At 38.9% G+C, this 19,736-nt stretch overlaps 1 protein-coding gene across 1 annotated transcript; it reads left to right on the forward strand.

Annotated features, from left to right (window-relative positions):
* The first annotated feature begins 270 nt into the window (after positions 1–270).
* Positions 271–18,677, forward strand: LOC140236217 (NADH dehydrogenase [ubiquinone] 1 alpha subcomplex subunit 9, mitochondrial-like). The gene is made up of 10 exons (XM_072316182.1): positions 271–310; positions 9,688–9,873; positions 10,939–11,036; positions 11,737–11,828; positions 12,447–12,588; positions 13,158–13,260; positions 13,989–14,056; positions 15,302–15,378; positions 16,508–16,670; positions 17,351–18,677. The coding sequence occupies exons 1-10, from the start codon at positions 271–273 to the stop codon at positions 17,516–17,518; spliced, it is 1,137 nt and encodes a 378-aa protein (XP_072172283.1). The 3' UTR covers positions 17,519–18,677.
* Positions 18,678–19,736: the final 1,059 nt, after the last annotated feature.

A 19,736-nucleotide genomic window follows, 5' to 3' on the forward strand; every position in this document is an offset into this window, starting at 1 on the left:
TACGCTGTGCATGCATGCAGTGGATACCGTCGACGTACCGGCTGAGGTCAACTGTTTAGCATCAAGCTTGTTCTGAAAGTTTAAAATACAATATAATTTTGACCTTATTAGTATTCTAAGTTTACTACGTCTCATTTCAAAAACAAAAATTAAGGATTATTTTCAATAAATTATAAATGATGTTTTTTTCATACATTCTCTCAGGTAATATTAACACTTTTTTTACTGAATTAATCATTACTCACAAATGCGAATTTATTGCCGATCAAAATGGCCGCTCTAGCAGCCGCGAGAAAAGTGCCTTCGGCACGTAAGTATCTTATTTTCGTCCTTATTCCTTGCTGTAAATCACTTTAAGCTAAATTGGTTACAGCTGATACCTTTGTAGATTCTTTGTTTACATGTATATTGCTTATTTATGGAGGAGTTCCCCATACTATGACTTCAAATGCTGAGTTGTTCTCGTTCATTGTTCACTCAGCTCAGCGACATATATACGCCAATAATGATTGGGCAGTCCCCCGTGCGTACCCGGTACCCGCATAGACGCTTGTGCGGCACCGCTCGCTCTCTATAAACTCAAGCGCGTAGCATGGCATTAGGGATTAGGCCCCAACTCGTTAGGCAAAAAAAAAAAAAAAAAAAAATGTTTGTTTGCCCTTAATTGTCAAAACCCAAGAGGGTCGGTGGGACGTTTTTTTTTCTAATTTTTTTTAGATGCCCTTTTTACCCATGTAATTTTGTAACATTGGCAGGGCATCTCGTATTCTAGTATATTTTCTAGAATCTACTAGGCCCTAACGTTAGATAGAATCTATTATTAATTATCATGATTATTAAAATAAATTTACAATTAGAATCTAACGTTAGGCCTACACTCATCCTTCTGGCAGTAGAAAGGCCCCTTCGAGTTCTAAAATGTAGTTCAGCTTTGTACATTGTAGGATGTGGTGCAAGTTTAATGCACTCAAAACTCAAAGGGATTCATTCATATTTACGTCTTGCCACGCCAGGGCTCGTATAGGGGTCATTCCATGGGGTTGGGTCTTCTCTAGATTTTCATGTTGTGCAGGGAATAAAAGTCATATTCTGAGAAATTTATCAAATAATTGTCTGTGGTTTGCAGTTATTCTTGAAGAGAAATGTGTGAAGAATTATTTGATGGAAAAAAAAACAAGCCTGTGTACAAATGTATTTTGTCTATGACTGTTTCACTAATGATGTCCCATGGTTTTTTGTGGTTTATGTTGTGACATAAATATATGCCATTTTCATGGCAATGTAAAACAGGAATATACAACCTTTCAGCATTATGCCTATCATAATTAAGAGAGGCAAGGTGACTTCTACAAAGACTATAAGGCACATAAACATTTGTAACAAAATAAGAACACCAGAGCATCTTCAAGCAACCTCATACCTATGTTACAAACGATGTCCATGGCAATTTTTGTTGTAACATAGGTATATCATGGTTTTACATACACTTCCAATCATATTATGATCAGAAACTGTATTTCTATAATGAGATTTATATTTCAGGAGTATTCTTATCCAAAAATTAGCTTCAAAATCCTCCAAATAAACGAGAAAATATGGAACATATCACTGTACTTCAGTGCGATGTCCAGCCTCTTTGTGTAACGTAGGTAAGGAAAGACGCTCTCGCGATAAAAAGAAGAGCTACTAACTTCAGCAATCGTATTCATGTCACTGGCAGTCCTCCCCCAATGGCAGAAAAACTACTCACAGCCAATATACACCTACCTGGACAGCGCAAGATCTGTTTTTCTGCCGTTGTCCATGTAACGTAGGTACAGGAGTTTTAATGTTTCTGATGTCAATTGGTAAGCTTTTACGCTATTTTACGAAAATAATAGCATTTGTCATATTCTGTAACTCTATTAGAGAAAAAAAAAACGACATCTAAACCTCTGAACTGGCCAAAAATACTGTGGACGATGATACTGTAGTCCCACATACTGAGATATTTGTTACAGGTTCATGTTCATAATTTTGATCGCCAAATTTTCCGTCCATGCCGGTCTCTGCAAAAGGAGCATATAATTCCTCTCTTAGAAAACCATACGAAAGTATATCAGTGTATCTTCACTGCAATATAAATTTGCTTTACCTCCCGATTATTGTGAATTTTTGGACCCTTTTGTCATGGTATCTACCAAGGTAGACATGCTAGAGTTAGTATTAATCACTATATACTAGTTGGAAAATGTAGATGTCCAGACTGCATCTGAACTAGAGAAATAGAGTTTGCCTTATTTTGCTGGTGATATTGAGGGAACTAGGAGCTGTGAAATTCTTTCTCTTTAACAGCTTTACTTCGAAAATGTAACTGTTTTCCTTCCAAGATTTCATTGACCTGTTAGATGCTCTGATGAAGTTGTTAACATTTCACAAGGATTCACCATTTCCATTCCATGTTCACCCACTGTGAAGTCTCAAAGCTAAAATGCCAGTGTCCTATTCAGTTTGGGTGGGTAGTGGGTAGGAAAGGCTTCAATAAGATTATGAACCCCAATCAAAATTGGACTATTATTGCTCTCACTATCATTCAAAAAGAGGGCGACAATTTCGATGGGGGATGAATATAAAATAGGGCCTAGTATTATTTTGGGAGTCTATTAAGGACCATAACCGTAACCGTAACCCTGACCCTAGCCCTAACCTTAGCTAGGACACTGGGAGCAGCGACCTGCCCTTCCTAGCTTACATCAAAACAAGTTTTTAGCATAGAGTATGAAAATGATATTTTCCTATGTTTTACATGCTATATCATTATTATTATTATTAATAATGTTTACATCATTTTAAGCATAACCCATTTTTTTTTCCAATTTTGGTGGGAGGTACAAATGGAACTCTAGCTAATGGGTATGCCAAGAGGTAGAAATGTAAGCAAAATTGTTGAAATTATTTAATTCCATTCATAAACACACAGATACATCAACAGGAATATATAGTCAATCCTGACAAAAATTTTCTTTTAATTTTTTTTATTCTATTTCTCTTTACACCTTTTGTTCAGTTTGTTGATGAATCTGCCATGGCTCCTCCTCTGCCACCGCTACATTTTAAACTACATGAAAGAGTGAAAAGGACACATCCACAGCACTCCACAAACAGAGAGGAAGCCGACAAAGCAACACCCAAGAAGAGCGAATGTAATAAACTAGACAAGAAGAAAACTGCACAGAGGGAAAATGGACAGAAGAAAAACAAAAATCAAGGGCTAAATGGACATTGGACAAAAGAGCAGAAATTAATTTCAAACAAAGATCATGGAGAAGACAAGAAGACTTGTCTGATTTCTCTTTATTAGTTTTCTTAGTTAGTTAACAACTAGTTGATGATGCTGTTAGTGTACGTGTATATAAGGTTAAATTGTGTAAAGCTTCACTTTCTTCTTCTTCTTCTGATTAAGTCTGCCTTCTTTCATACCAGAGTTACAAAGAATTGAAGTCTGTGTAACTAGGTATTGTTCCACAGGTGTGCAGTAGATATAATTCCAAAGAACTGTTACAATAGTGTTATTTGTGGGAACATACATAAAGTCTATATGTGTAGGTTTTAACATCTCACACCACAATAAAGGAAATCAGTTGATATGTCGTAGTGTACCTATGTTACAAAGACATACTGTCCGTGTATCATAGGTAGTACACTGTGGGCGAGGTTGTTGACTGAAAAACCCTGATTATAACAATAAAATCATGTTTTCACTTGAATACCCATACAAATCACTTGCTTCAATTTTGGTGCTTTTAAGAATATTGTCATTGTGTCACTCTTGATGAAAAAGTTAAACCTTTGATTGAAATTGTTAATGGTTTGTAGAAAAAAACATGTTAATAAAAGTGGCTTGCAGTTGACATCAGAACATACAATCTTACTAATAATGATCTCATGCGCCTCTTAAATAACATGTTGATGTGCTATGGACGAAAAAAACGTGGATGTGTTCATTGTTATCATTTCAGAACACAAAATTATGAAGGATGTCAACAAATGAAGTCCATGTAACATAGGTATTTTGCCACACCTGTTTACCCATGCTGACTGAAAGTGTGCGAAGTAATAAACAGATTTCTAGTGGAATAAGTTGAAGAATGGGAGTAACAAATCAGGGGGGAAAAGGAAATTTCAATTTACCCAACTTGAATTTTCAACTTGTATGTCACAATTTCAGTCCCAACCCCATGGAATTACCCATAGGCGAGGCAGAAACACTCAGTCTCATCTTTCATCTTTTGGGTTCATTTATATCAACTCTTTTTCTCGGCAGAAACAGGTTTTCCAAACGGCTTTCAAGGAATTTTTACGAGTTGATAAACGCAAAGCTGTTTTGATTATGGGGTTCGGAAAGCCTTTTCGAAAGCCGCAAATTTGTGCTTTCAGAAACAGGTTTCCGAAACAGGTTTCCAGAAACCTGTTTCTAGAACTTAGAAACCCTTTGAAGCAAGATAAACGTAAAGCTGTTTTGAAACGGCTTTGTACTGCGGTTACAGTATATGACCCCTTTTGATAAATTTTGCAAACAGCTCCAAAAAAGTACCTTCCAGTGAGATGCTGGCAACTGAACTCCAAACAGTTTTGGTGCCATGACAGCTGGTAACGGATGCTGCAAAAGTAGCCATCTTGGCAGTCGCGCTGCGCCGCGGCCGGTACGGTAGCTAGCTAGCTGGCGCATAACTGCGACCAGCAGCCCCATACGCATAGCGTAATGGGGCTGCGGACTGTGGCATTTAGGATCATGACAGGGTAGTATCGCGGACAAATATCAACTTAAAGATAATAAAAAGTTTTGGTACCTCAAAAGTTTCCCTGAATTCCCTTGTCTTGGTTTGTGTTTCAGGTTAAAGTACGTTGTCTGTGAGAATTACTCGCCCCAAAGTGCTCTCATGTCTTAGTAATCATGCAATAATGGTTTCGTACCAGAGCCGTCGTGGTACCGCGGCAAAAATTATAGCACAATGTAGGCCTATACGTTGTACGAAACCACTGACTGCGACCAGCACCTTGCAGCCCCATACGCATAGCTAACAGCGACCAGCAGCCCCATACGCATAGCGTAATGGGGCTTCGCATTGTAGCATTCAGGATCATGAAAGAATTAGTATCGCGGGTAACAGTCAGTTTAAAATCCAAAAATTTCTTCAATTTGAAGACTTATCAATTAAGTTGAAGTATTGAAAACAGGCTTCGGACAACGTTTGGTTCTGCCAATAGTCCCTTTCTGTTCGAATTGATGACTGAATGTGACTCGGACGAGAGGACCTTGGGAGAGCTACATACACTGAATACTACGGCCAGCGCATGCGCACACAAACATCTTATCCATTCATGGATTTGAAATCTGTGTGCAGGCATGTGATGTGTTCTCATGCACTGGCTGTAGCATTCAGTGTATGTGCAAGACACATTTCCGCAGTGGCAAAAAGTGCGTTGCCATGCTAACGGCATGTTATTGGTAAAATATAGGGCAAAATGCTTCATGGCAAAACTGCTTCATCAGTGTTCTTCCAATTCTCATGGAATTCATATTGAATGTTTGTCTTAGGATATAGGTCAGCATGACACATTTCTTGACAGTGACAAAAAGTATGTTGCCATGGTAACAGCTCACATATTATGAGCCAAAATGATGGAAAATTTTGTGTTGCAAACTACTTCCTCAGTTTTTGCCCAATTTCCATGAAACTTGGTACAGATGTTTGCCTTTGGTTGTAGATGTGCAAGACGCATTTTTCGACAGTACCCGAAAGTACGTTGCCATGGTAACGGCATATTAATAGCAGCAGATCAAGGAAAGATCTTGCGGATTTAACTACTTCCTCAGTTTTTTGACCAAAGCTTATGAAATGTGGCACACACCTTGATCTTGGTGGGAAGATGTGGAAGACATATTTTTCGGACGTGTCGGAAGCTGCGTTGCCATGGTAACGGCATATAAATGGCAGAAGATCAAGGAAAGATCTTGTGGATTGAACTACTTCCTCTGTATTCGACTGAAGCTCATGAAATGTGGCACACACATTGGTCTTGATGGGAAGATGTGCAAGACATATTTTTTGGACGTGTCGGAAGCTGCGTTGCCATGGTAACGGCATATTAATGGCGGAAGATCAAGGAAAGATCTTGTGGATTGAACTACTTCCTCAGTTTTTTACAAAAGCTTATGAAATGTGGCACACACAATAGTCTTGGTGGGAAGATGTGCAAGACATATTTTTCGGACGTGTCGGAAGCTGTGTTGCCATGGTAACGGCATTTAAATGGCAGAAGATCAAGGAACGATCTTGCGGATTGAACTACTTCCTCTGTATTCAACTGAAGCTCATGAAATGTGGCACACACATTGGTCTTGGAGCGAAGAAGTGCAACGCATATTTTTCGACGTGTCAGAAACTGTGTTGCAATGGTGACAACATTTTAATAGCAATAAATCTGGAAAAACCCTTGCAGATTGAACTACTTCCATCGTGACATCAAATTATTGCAGTAAATCTTGGAAAAATCTTGCGTAGCAGGCTACCAATACACATTAACCTCTGTTATTGCATGTATTCTGTTTTTGAAATAAGTTATCTCAGTGTGTGTTATGCCATGTCATATACTGTCTTAAATGCATGTTTTCACCAAGTGCTGTAATTTCCTTGGGTAAGACTGTCGTCACGGGGCGGGGGTATTAATCACCTTCAGTGATATTTTTATATCTGTTACTGTTTGAATTGTTAAACGTACATTGTATTGAGAGTGACCTGTCGCTTTCAGTGTTGCCTTGTAGGCCTTTACGGTTTATGGCAACGATCATATCCGATATTTGTTTCAATTCCATTTATTTTCAAGAGGCTTCGTCTGGACATGAAATATGTTGATGCTGTTATTTTGTACATATTCTGGTACTCTACCATTGGCTTTCAGGGAGTATTGCTTTGCTTGAATCTCAGTGTTAATCTGTTGCCCCATTTCTCTGTTGTTAATGTCATATTACTGAAATGTGGGCAAGTATTGTTCTGTGCCAGTAATATGTTGTTCTTTATGTATAGTAAGTATGTATTACCATCCTGTGGAAATTCTCAGTGTTTTGTTCCTGCATTGCTTTAGAGGGAGTTCATCGCAGAGAAGAAGACATCCTTAACACTTAGTGTGTTTTGAATGCTGATTGGCTCAAAAACCCCATAACATTGTACACACTGTCCAAACTTCCTAGCATAGAAATGGTTAAGGAGAGCAGTCAACTAGGAAACAGGGCTCCCTGGAAATTTAGCAGATGGGTAAATTGTTCGATAGTTTGGGCATTTTGAATTTTCACAATTTAGTGTGGTGTTTGAAGGAGTTCTTCAAGAAGCTGTCATGGTGTAGTGCTAAAAGATATTGTGAGGGTAGTGCCGATACTCATTGAATTTTGTCTTTAGTTCGAAATTATCAACATTCTTTTCTTGCAGACATTTCACAGCACAAAATATCTTTGATATATCTGGATTAGAGTTTTGGAAAACAGTTTGTTGGAAAGTAGTGTGAGATTGAGAACATAGTTTAAGTGAAATAAGTTTCACGCAGACATCAACACAGTATGCGTGACATGATTTATGCTTTTATTGTGGTCACGAAACACCATGCGAGATGATCTATCTACACTGAAATCTTCAGCCATCTTGAAAATCTGTCCAATGTCACTGGAGTTGTTGGTGATGTGTTGGTTCTGTTTTACTTCTTTCATTCAAAGCTCACTTTCTCTGTGGTTAACATTCTCCATGTGCTGTGGCATTCCTGTTGAGAGATGAAGTTTATTGTCATCTCATCTTCATGTTTTTGCTGGAGATTAAAACCTTTTCACTCATGCTGCAGTGTGTTCGGACAAATATGACACCGAACAAGGCAGGTTCCTGACTTGTACAGTGCTAATTTGCATAGATGCTGTCACAAGATGCCAGCCCACGATGAGAAAACGTGCCCTTTGCACCGTCAGTCCCACCTTCCTCCCTCACTTGGCTGATGGGTTTTAGGTATTGGGTTGCTTGACAAAAGAAGTAAAAATGGTTAACATGACAAAGGTAAATTTTCCAAACGTAATTAAGATGGGGCCAGCATAAGAAGCTTGTAAACTAATAGAAGCAGGAGGAGTGATTGTGTATTTATATACAGTGTAGCAGTGATATCAAGTGTAAAGGAGAGAGGATGTTTTCTAAACCCTAAACAGATGTTATTTATCAAAGTCTCTCTACCAGTCTTGTGACAGGTAATCATCGTACCTGTTGGAAATGCTACTTAGTGATATGAGGAGACTCCACTTGTAGTTAATGAGGTGGCGTGTTGCTTGTTATCTTTAAAATCTAAAATTTTCTTCAATTTGAAGACTTACTAGTGAAGTTGAAGTATTGACAACAGGTTTCGTGCAACGATTGATTCTGCCAATAGTCCTTTTCTGTTCGAATTGATGACCTAATGTGACTCGGTCGAGAGGAATCTGGGAGAGCTACACTGAATTGACGGCCAGCGCATGCGCACAAAGTTCAAATCCATTGACTGGATAAGATGTCTATGTGCGCATGCACTGGCCGTCTAAAATTTTCTTCAATTTGAAGACTTACCAGTGAAGATGAAGTATTGACAACGGGTTTCGTGTAACGTTTGGTTCTGCCAATAGTCCCATTCTGTTCGAATTGATGACTTAACGTGACTCGTTCGAGAGGAATCTGGGAGAGCTACACTGAATTGACGGCCAGCGCATGCACACAAATTTCAAATCCATTGACTGGATAAGATGTCTGTGTGCGCATGCACTGGCCGTCAAGTCAGTGTAGCTCTCCCAGATTCCTCTCGAACGAGTCACATTAAGTCATCAATTCGAACAGAAAAGAACTATTGGCAGAACCAAACGTTGCACGAAACCTGTTGTCAATACTTCATCTTCACTGGTAAGTCCTCAAATTGAAGAAATTTTTAGATTTTAAGTTGATATTTGTCTGCGATACTACCCTGTCATGATCCTGAATGCTACAGTCCGCAGCCCCATTACGCTATGCGTATCAGGCTGCTGGTCGCAGAACTTTAGCTAGCGCACTACCTAAGTATGTGAGCCAAAAAGGTAGCTAGCATGCAATGCGTGCTATAAAACGTAGCCTGCAGCCCTGCACGGCCCGAACACAATTACGACGGGTCGATGAGATGAAAAAACATTTTTAGACTTTTTTTCATTCTTTCTGTAGCTTAAAATGGATAATTTTGGGTTTAAAACCATTCACAAATTTGCAGAAGATGAAATTTGTGGAAAAAAATTAACTTGAAAGAGAGAGAGAGAGAGAGAAAAAAAGAAAAAAAACGACCCGAAATTTCCGTGATTTTCGGTCGGTCGCAAAGGGCAAACAAACCATTTTTTTGGGGGGGCCTTAGCTATCCGCTATAACGCGCTAGTATGCTCTCTCGACTCTAGCTGCATCAGTTGGCCTGAGCGCTTCACGTTCGGTCTAAAATAAACTAGACTTAGAGCACTGATTGCTTGCCAACACCTCCATAACTTTTGGTGTCTGTCAATGTACTTTTTGAGTGAAAATGATACGTTGCTGTTTTCAATGTTGCAGTAAAATTTAGCCCTATTTCCCAACAAGCAGCCAACAAGAATGGGTCTTAATCTGAAGACTTTCCAATCTAATCTGGATTTTTCAGTTTCACCCCTGGTTGTTCGAGTCGGTGCCTGTGGGCCATTATGTGTGGAACCTCGGCGTTCTAAGGCCACTTATCACCACTCCCTGGTGCCCAAGGGAACAGGGGGCCGGTCCTCCTTCAGTGGAGTTGTTGCAGCTGTCTTTGGTGGAAATGGATTTCTTGGCAGATATGTTGTCAGTAGACTCGGTAAGAACCAAGTTTGTAATGATATTGAAAACATTTTATCTGTTAAAAGAGAGAAGATATACACTGTAAGATATGATGTGTGCAATGACATAATTCTTGATTGTATGTAGAAGGCATCAAGTAATAATTTTCTTTTTCAAGATACCTACATTGTAGAAAAATTAGTGCCAAATTAAGTAAATGCAGAGAGAGATTTGACCATAAGTTAAAAGAATTTGTGTATAATTTCAATGAGGGATTCAGCTGAGAAGAAATGAGTGATATACATTTTGTCGCAAAACTCTATGCTGTTTTTATTCTATTGCGGGTTGCAGAGAGATACCTGAGTGCATAGTCTTGCTCTTGCGCACTTTATAGGTTTATGTTTTCTACATATAATCTCTTTCATTCTGCACCTTGAGCATCTAATTCTTACTGAGGGGAAATTTGTGCATCATGAATTCTCAATAATTACTATTTATTACTAGTAAGATTTTGTCTTTACGGAGATGATTAATTAATTATAAACTCATTGCGTAATAACATTTTACAGGGAAAGTGGCGAGTACAGGGACTTTACATGCAAGCTGCACTTTATCTTTAAGTGATCATTCAACATTTTATCTTCAGGGGCACTGTGGCATACTGTAAAAGTGGACATTTTTGCACATTTCATGCAACCAGAAATTAGCGTTGAAGTAAAGGCACACAAATATTTTTGCATGCCATATGTTCCAGTAGTTGATGTCAACACGTGAAACTTGTTTTATTCGGCGGATTGCAAAAAACTACTCATATGAAAATTTCACTTTTACAGTAGTGGATAAGAGTCGTGACTTTCAATGTGAGGTCCTTAGTTCAAATCTCAGCAAGTGCCTGTACATCCTCATACCTGTGTACATCCTTGGACAAGATGCTTTTACCCACCATATCCCTCTCAACATGGGTGTACAAATGGGTACCTGGCAATGCTAGGGTTGTAATAATGACAGGACCCTCTGGTAGAGGAGCGGCAAAACTGGAGATGCTACCATGGACAGAGAATAGCATATTATTTATCTTTGAATAACAATCTCATATTTGTAGGACGAGAAGGCTCTCAGATTGTGTTACCTCACCGATGTGACCCATACTGGGTCATGCCAATCAAGCTTGTGGGAGACCTAGGACAAGTCATATTCAGGGTAAGCGAGTGTTGTATTTCTTTCTTTCTCATTAAAAAAAAAATCTGCCTTCAGGGCGTGTAACATAAGATATTTTGCCTACTTGCCAAAATTGGCATTTGGGCAGGAACCACAATACTTTAAACAGGCAAGTGTCCATTTGTATTTCACTTGCACAACAGTGAGTTTTAGTTGCCCTTTGTGGTCAGAATGTCATGTGATTTTCCTGTCTTCCAGTTTTCCTGTGTAGGCAGTAATCCTTGCAAAAATGGGGAAACCAAGTTCACATATATGAATATGAGAAGAAGTACAGTGCTGATGTCAATTTGATAGCTTTTCAGAATAGTTGATAACCTGTAATGTGACTTGCATGTAAAGTTATCTACTTTTTCATATGCTTTGAATATACAAGAAACCATTCATGTAAGCTGGAAAATCCATGCATTTGTCAGCTTGCCTTACCAGAAATTTTGCACAAAATCCAGGAGCAACATTGTGTCGCATGGATTATTACAGGATGTAGATTGTCACTGGTGAGAGCTGTAATCAGGTTGAGAGACTGAAAAGCTATCACATTGGCAGTTTCAGTATGCTACAACTTCTATATCCTTGCCATGTTCTGATTTCTAGGTTTCCTGCTGAGGTTATATAACAAGCCTAGGCAGTGCATTTATGTCGTTTCTTGGTTTTGTTTCTTTTTGTTGACCCGGTGTCGCGGTAGCAATATGAGCTGAGGGACCATGACCTAATTCGAGACATTGTTTCACACTGCAATGTGGTGATCAACCTACTTGGCAAAGACTTTGAGACAAGGTATGCCTTTCCATCAGTGCTTGTCTTACACTCGCTTCGCAGGGCAATTCCATACCATGCTCAAATATACAATGTATAGTACACTTGTGAAATACTTAGTAATGACATCTATACCTCCTCCAATTTCCGAATGAAGTTGCTTCTAATTTCACTATTCTGTGAAACTTAAACATTCCACTTGACTTTCTCATGTCAGGTCTGATTGTTACAAAATATGTAGATTTGTCTTCGTTTCTAGTCTTACTCTATTGATGAAAGCCAACTTGGATATGGTGTTGAGTTTGGAGTAAAGTTCTAGGCAGTTGGAATTCTTGGTCATCATCTGTATGAAAGTACTCTCCAACATCATTTGTTGTTGTTGTTGTTGACACATGTGCATTTCCTTTGCATGTTAAAAGTTTGTAGCATCAAACTACATGTAGTTGAGAATGTTTGAGCAAGGATTCTGTATGAACTTCTCTGCTTCTTACTTTGATTAACATGATATGTACAAATTGTCCTGAGACAAGATTAATCATTGTCAGTGATGAGTCTTTTCAGTGCAGTTACATCAAAGTCATCTCCAATGCGACTGCAGCTGTTCAAATTTTGATGTCCTTTTCTCTGCTATCATGGCAGGCATTACACCTTTGAAGACATCAACATCGAGGGACCACGGAATCTGGCAAAAATCTGCAAAGAGGCTGGGGTACCAAGGCTGATCCATGTGTCTGCCCTAGGGGCAGATATGGCCTCTCCATCCAAGTTCCTGAGAACAAAGGTATATGTTTGTGCCAGTCTTGTGAGAGGGTGAAGGAGGTGAATTTAACTCATTGTGAATTGAAGAGATCCTTGTCATCCACGTTTTCTTGTGGAACAGAAACATTTAAATTACAGCAACAGTGAGAAAACAACAACAACAACTACTACTACTACTACTACTACTACTACTACTACTACTGCTACTACTACTACTACTACTACTACTACTACTACTATTACTTCTACTACTACTACTACTATTTCCGAAGACTATTAACAAACTAAACATGCAGGTAAAACTTGGAAAGTATGGAGTGTCTTTTGTGAGTAGAAGATTGTATGGACAGTTTGGATGATGCATCATGCAGACTCATTAGATTTTTCTTTCCCTTTTCCCCATAGAATACGTTGTTTTTCTGGTTATCCACTGAATATTGTCAGTTCGAAAACAGAGTGGCTCTCTAATCCTCATCAGGTTATGATTTAAAATTTTGTTACAAGGACTAGATCAAGGGGGAAGGGGGTGCCATGTTTATCACTGCAGTAGGTGTTTGACCTTTGCCCTCTGTATTCTGTGACCCTTCATAGGCTGCTGGTGAGAAGGTCGTCAGGGAGCAGTTTCCGGAAGCCATCGTCATCAGGCCGGCCCAAATGTTTGGCCGAGAGGACAGGTTCTTCAACCATTTTGCCAGTGAGTAGCAAAAGCCCCCAGTCTTGATATCATGATGCATAGGGAGGGGTTGATCAGATCTTTCACACAGCTAAACTCTTTGCTGCTGATGATATCAAATCATATTGAACCAGTCAGCAGAATATTTTTTTTCCCCTCAAGAGGTACATGATAAGTTTTGATATTAATGTTACATATTTCCTGTACAAAGTAGCATGTTGCCACTTTATTTGTTTTTATGAAAAAAAAAGTCAACAATTTCAGTAAAATGTCAGGTTTTTTGTAGAGATATGAGGATGTATGAGCTGAATTCCATGTCTCTTTTTTCCCCATCTTGAGCTCCTGAAATCAGCTAGCACACTATATATAAGATCATGTATGCACCATCCGTCAACCTTGAAGTTGTGGAGTGCAATTGCTATCCATGGTTCTGATGGCAGGATGCTTGCTAAAGAATGCTTCCTCCATTACACAGGGATGCACTCCAATAACGTAACATAATGTTATGTACCTGTGGCTTTTCTCTCAAAACAAGCATGGTAATACAGTGTTTATCTCAAAGACTGCCATATTGATACCGTACTTGCCCTACACCACGAGTGAAAAGTCTACTAATGCAGTACCCTGATGTCAGTAGTTGGCTAGATTGTAAAAAATGGATACCGACCTGTTGTCAGGAGATGTATAGTTTGTGAATCATATGCTATTTTTGTCTTTCTCTCTCCTCTTCCTCCCCTTCTCTTGCTCAGACCAAAGGTTCTTTGGGGGTGTACCCCTCTACCCATCAGCCAGGAAAGTTGTCAAGAGACCAGTCTATGTGAGTATGTTTTCCTATATCTGTGAGAGATAATTACCTCCATCAAGAGGTTTTGTTTTTGCCGCCGTTGGTTTGTCTGTGTGCAAAATAACTAAAAAAATTGTGAGCGGATTTGGATGGAACTTACAGGCAAAGTTTACAGTGATACAAGGAAGAGGTGATTAAATTTTGGTAGTGATCTGAGAATTTTTATGAATTTTTGAAGCATTTTCTATATTTTGGCAGATAGGGTCAGTGAACTTGGCAGTTCAAGCTGCACGTATTTGAAGTTTGCATGCGCGCACTAGAGCGTGTGTTCTGCATGGGCAAGGTGTTGCATAGCTGGAAGCTGATGATGTATACAAAGGGCTTCTATATTGTGAAATTGGGTGCTTTTCAGCATGTGTGTATAATTGGTGGAAATGAGCCGCTTGGTGGAGGTCTGTGCTCTACGAGTGCTTTTCTATTTTGGAGATGTGTTTCTTCTCCTCTGCCTTGGATGGTGTCCATTTTATGGAAGGAATCCTAGTTTTAGTCCTTAATGTTTCTAACTGAGTTTTCATAAAGTGCCAAGGTTGTATCCTCCAGGCATTACTAGGGGCATAACATTCATGATCACAGTTAACTCCAGCAAAAGGCTTTTTTTTTTAATGAGGTACACAAGCAAAACTTGACTGCTGGGTGATAAAATATAAACTGTGGAATCAGTCATGAATGCATACAAGCCAACCACCAAGATCTGTAGACTTGAACATTAACCGTGTGCCAATTGCAAGTAATAGTGAGCATGGCTCGTTGAGGGATGATCTTGTGTCTGAAAATTTGTGAGAGATGTATTGGTTGAGCAAAAGTTTAGCAGTTCCAATTTAATGATCTCCTATGGCTTATTATGATAGGTTTCTACATTCAGTGGGAAAAAAGCAGTGGAATAGCACTTTTTGTCATCCACACAAGTTGCTTTGCACGAGTGTTCATGGCATTTCCTTGTATCCATGCTGAACTGAATACAGTGCACTCCCGTTATAACGAACACGATTATAATGAAATTCCGGTTACTACAAAGTAAAAATTCAGACCTCCACATTATCCACTGTGTGTTTTTTTTATTGTTTATTTGTTTAGCTATAATGAAATTTTGATATAACGAAAGAAAACTGCCTGTCCGGAGGACTTCGTTATAATGGGAGTCCACTGTATCAATTTGAGTCTGTTTTGTGAGTTTCCTTTTGTTACATTTCCATTTACATGTCTTTTGCCTTCTTGTAGGTGGCAGATGTCGCCCAGGCAATCATGACTCTCACCAGGGAAAAGGATATAGATGGAAAGACGTATGAGTTTGCTGGGTAAGTATTAGGTTGTGGCTTACTTTTTTTTGGGGGGGGGGGGGAGGGGAAGAAATGAATATATTGGTCTTATGTATCGGTATATATATCGGTATGGGTGTGCGTGTATTGTTTTTGAGTGATGGGTGGGTGGTGTCCCAAGCCATGGGTGCTTTTGTTTTCATTAATGGAGTTTCATTAACTAAGTCTACTGAGATAAATTGCTGAAACCAGAATCTCTTGGAACAAGACACATGTACATGTGCAGGGACCAAGTGCAATATTTAGTTATTAGAATACGCATATTTGATGTACTTTGTTTAGTGTTATGTTACTTGCCTTTCAGTTATGTATACATATATATTTATTTTCCTTTACATGTATAATTTTGAAATGGAGACTGTTGAGAAGATTTTTATGCCTTAGCAGGGTTCGAAATTGGCGATGGTCCGCTGGCCATTGGCCACCCAAAATCACGTCGGACTAGCTAAAAATCATAAAATTCTGTAAGCTACTAGTCCGTCTGGCTAGCCAAAATATCGCTTCAGTATCAAAATTGATTCTAAGTAGTCCGCCTGGCTAGTTAAAAAAAAAAGTTAAGTGCGACCCCTGCTTAGTGCATGATAATAAATGACTTGAATCTTGAATCACAGTTTTGCCCAAGGTAAAGCCAAGCATAATATAAGCTGTAGGTACTTTAAGCTTTATTGAAATCTGACAGCACTACACCATGAAATTCACAGGAGACTCTCTATGTCATTATATACATTAGAAAATTCCATTCAAATTCAAATATTATGTGCTGTTCTGTTTCTTAAGTGAATGCATCAATGTTCATACAATTATTGCCTGTGGCTAGAAATTGGAAAAGAAATAAGTGTGTAGAAGCATGTTACGAAAACAAAAAAGGTCTTGAAGGAATGTTTTATTCTGTATTTCCTAAAAAGTTTAAATGCCTTAAATTACTTTTGCCTGATGTCAATGATAGAACTAGCAAGATATTAAGCTGTAATTTTGTTCTCACTGTACTATTTTTGTAGGTGTTGGTTAATACTAGATTTTTAGCCTCTTCCTTGGTTGGTTTTCTCCCTCATCCCATGCATGTCTATATCATGAACTCACTTGATGTGTTTTCTTTCTGTTTGACCAGACCCAAGGGCTACCATCTCACAGAACTGGTGGACTTTCTCTACCGGGTCACACGCCGACCATATGTCAGGTATTACGTGCCCCGCCCGATTCTGAGGCTAGTAGCCCGTGGATTTGAACTCTCACCCTTTGACCCCTTCCTGAGCCGAGATATGCTTGAACTGGTGAGTCACTTCACGCGCAGACTTGCCTTTGTTGTATGGTAAAACCTGTCATAGTGGTCACCTGCTGTTTGTAGCCACTAACATTCCCCCTTTGAACAAGGTGTGAAGGTCCCTGTGCATTGAGACCATGAGTGTAAATGTTGCTGCTGCCCAACCTATTTTGGCCACAGGGTCAGTATTCCACTGTGTATATTAGTCACAATCTCCAGGTTAAGCTCTTGTCCTAGTGTAACAAGTTCATTTGTTTTTGCTGATAATAGCTGAAGCCTACATAGCAGCCCTTTTATTTGAGCCAATTAAAAATGTTTAAAAGCCACAAACAGAAGGTCAATCACTTTTCCATTAAGATTTACTGTACAATTTGTCAAAATTTGAATTTCTTTCCACGATTGCTTTCTTAACAGAGATAACAGTTAATTCATAGTATTGCATGTACAAATATCTCTGTGATGATTTTCAAGCCCTCCTGTACATTTTGCCTGACATTACTGTACAAATAACTAGCCTAGTCGTGCATACTGGGAGTTATATGCCAAGTGTCTGTGCAGAGCATTGCATATAAGTACACAACTGCAATTGTACTTTTCATGCTGAGCAATCCATTAATTTGAATTCTGTTTAATTATGTCCTTTTATTTGTGTGTTTTTTGTTTGTTTTTTTTCATCTTCACATCTTCCAGCAACACACCACAGATGTCCTTCAGGCTGGCATACCGGGACTAGAAGACCTGGGAGTGACGCCGACCACGGTGGAGTACGGCGCCATCAGGGGACTCAGAAGACACCGCGCCGATCGCTACTTCGATCTTGGAATTGACGAGGTGCAACCAGCCCCGACTGTGAATTAAGAGTGTATAGCTATTTGGGATTTAGATAGAATGGCCACACCCCCTTGAAGACCCATGATTAAAAAGAGATGCAAGATGTTAATAATATATTTGAGAGAATGAAGTGAAAATTGCAACTACTGGCCATAGGTGCTAAACCAAGGTATTGACTTGTGAAATCAAGTCAAGGGCTATGGCTGCATAAACAGGGATCAAAAGGATAGGTTAGTCTCTCAACCTCTGGTTCCTCGTGCTTTTAATGCCACGTGATGAGTACTGTTCTCTGTTTTCTCCAGCAATTGACATAAGATGAAAGGTGTATTTCATTTCATTGCTGTTTCAATTTCTACATCCTGGATAACCACCTCTGCCCCTCCCACACGCACATGTTTTTATCATTGATAGCCTATTTCATTTTATTTAAGACTTACGAGAACTATACTTTAAAGAATAGCTACTTCAAAAAAACAACTGCAATGACTTCAACAAAAGGCTCACTTCTAACGTACAGTTGTCGTGGTAGTTGCTATTGCCGATAATCTATCTTTGCAGGTGACTAGCTACTAGGCAAAGTCAAAAGTGACATTAAGTATTGTGTGACATTCCCCTGAAGTGGAATTTTCACTTTTTCACTAAATGATTCATCCTCTTTTACATCTTCACACTTTATTGAATTGCAGCAGAAGTTGTTAAGAATATACACTCTCTGCAGTATTTTGGTCAATCCTTGTTGTTGCCTTTTTCAGATAGGGTGCAAGAAATTTGTATGAAACCAAACTGATTCATTGTATACAGCTGATGCCAAGTGCACCAATGTTGTTATTGTGGAAACAGCCTCTGCATCATCATATGTCCAAGTATAATGGTAACCATGGAAACCAGGGCATCATTTCATTATGAGAATGAAACCAAAGCAAATGATATGTCGCTAGAGAAACATTAATGCAGGGTATAGCCTGTGATTTTGATGTCACTGTTATCGATGCAGTGTTGAGGTTTTTTGAAGTGGTCACTTCATGAATCTCAAAACAAAGACAAGTGTTTTCCCCGAGATTAAAGATGATATGTTGTACATACTATAGAAAAGACACCATTTGTGAAATGTGCTTCACTGCTTAAGCGTCTGGCTGTTATGGTCAGCCACGTCAGAAAGTGAAATAAATTTAATTAAAAGAAGAAACGGTGTGTTGCTGTTATTTTTCTTTAAATATATTGTTAGGGCAGATTTTGCAGTCATTTCAGCTCAAGCATAGAAACTCTGACGAACTTAACATTAGCATTACAGATATCGGATAGGTTTATCGTAATGCATTTCTGAGAACTTCATGAAATAATTGTCCAGAGTAGAGATTCGTTTGGAGTAAAATTTGCTTTTAAAGTCTTACACAGAAGAAAGACATGAGACTTCACTTGCATGGCGGGTATGTGTGTCTGTCTGTTTGTGCAATGCACTACGCCGTTTTTTGCTGAAAAGTAGGAATGTTCCTATGTGTCTGAATGTGTGCATTCCTTTGCAGAAGTGTTTCAATTAAGAGAAAAGACATGTGGGGCTCGTGATTGTTCAACTAGAACAAGGTTTTGAAATTGTGTTCAGGTTGCCGTTGTGATGCAGTAGGCTTCCTGTGAGTTGGAAGTCCTTCGGAGTGTAAATAGTATGTAGGCATTTCAAGCTAAACGTAACTTTGCTCTCACAATCGCAAAACACATTCCCACAATTGGTTAGTGTCTCATTTTTTTTTTTCTAGACATTTTCTAGATCATGTAGTAACATGTAAGTACTGTATGTGTGTTTTGTTTTAGCGTGTTCTGCATGTTGCTGTTTGCTACGCATGAATTTTGTGCACAATGTGTGTATGTATCCCCTAGAGTCATGTTGCTCAGACAGACAATGAAAATGTAAGGAAAGAGAACAATAGCTAATATGAACTTGTGTATTTGTGTGTGTCACCATGCTTTAGTCCCAGACTGTTGCTGTTTTGCTAGCCAGTGATTAGTTCAGACAGCTGGTCACACACAACCAGCCAGACCCATAATCAACCAGCAGTCACTGTTTACTTCACTCTTCATGATTCAAATAAAAGAATACACATGCAGACACCCCTTGTAATACTATGGCTTTAATAACAATCAATGAACATAACTCATTCACATCTATGTTGTTGGCACTTGAAATGAAATACACTAGGTTATATGGACAACTATTACATCCTCAGCTTGTACAATGCAGGTCAATAATCTA

The sequence above is a fragment of the Diadema setosum genome, chromosome 12 (genome assembly GCF_964275005.1).
Source record: "Diadema setosum chromosome 12, eeDiaSeto1, whole genome shotgun sequence".
Classification (NCBI taxonomy): domain Eukaryota; kingdom Metazoa; phylum Echinodermata; class Echinoidea; order Diadematoida; family Diadematidae; genus Diadema; species Diadema setosum.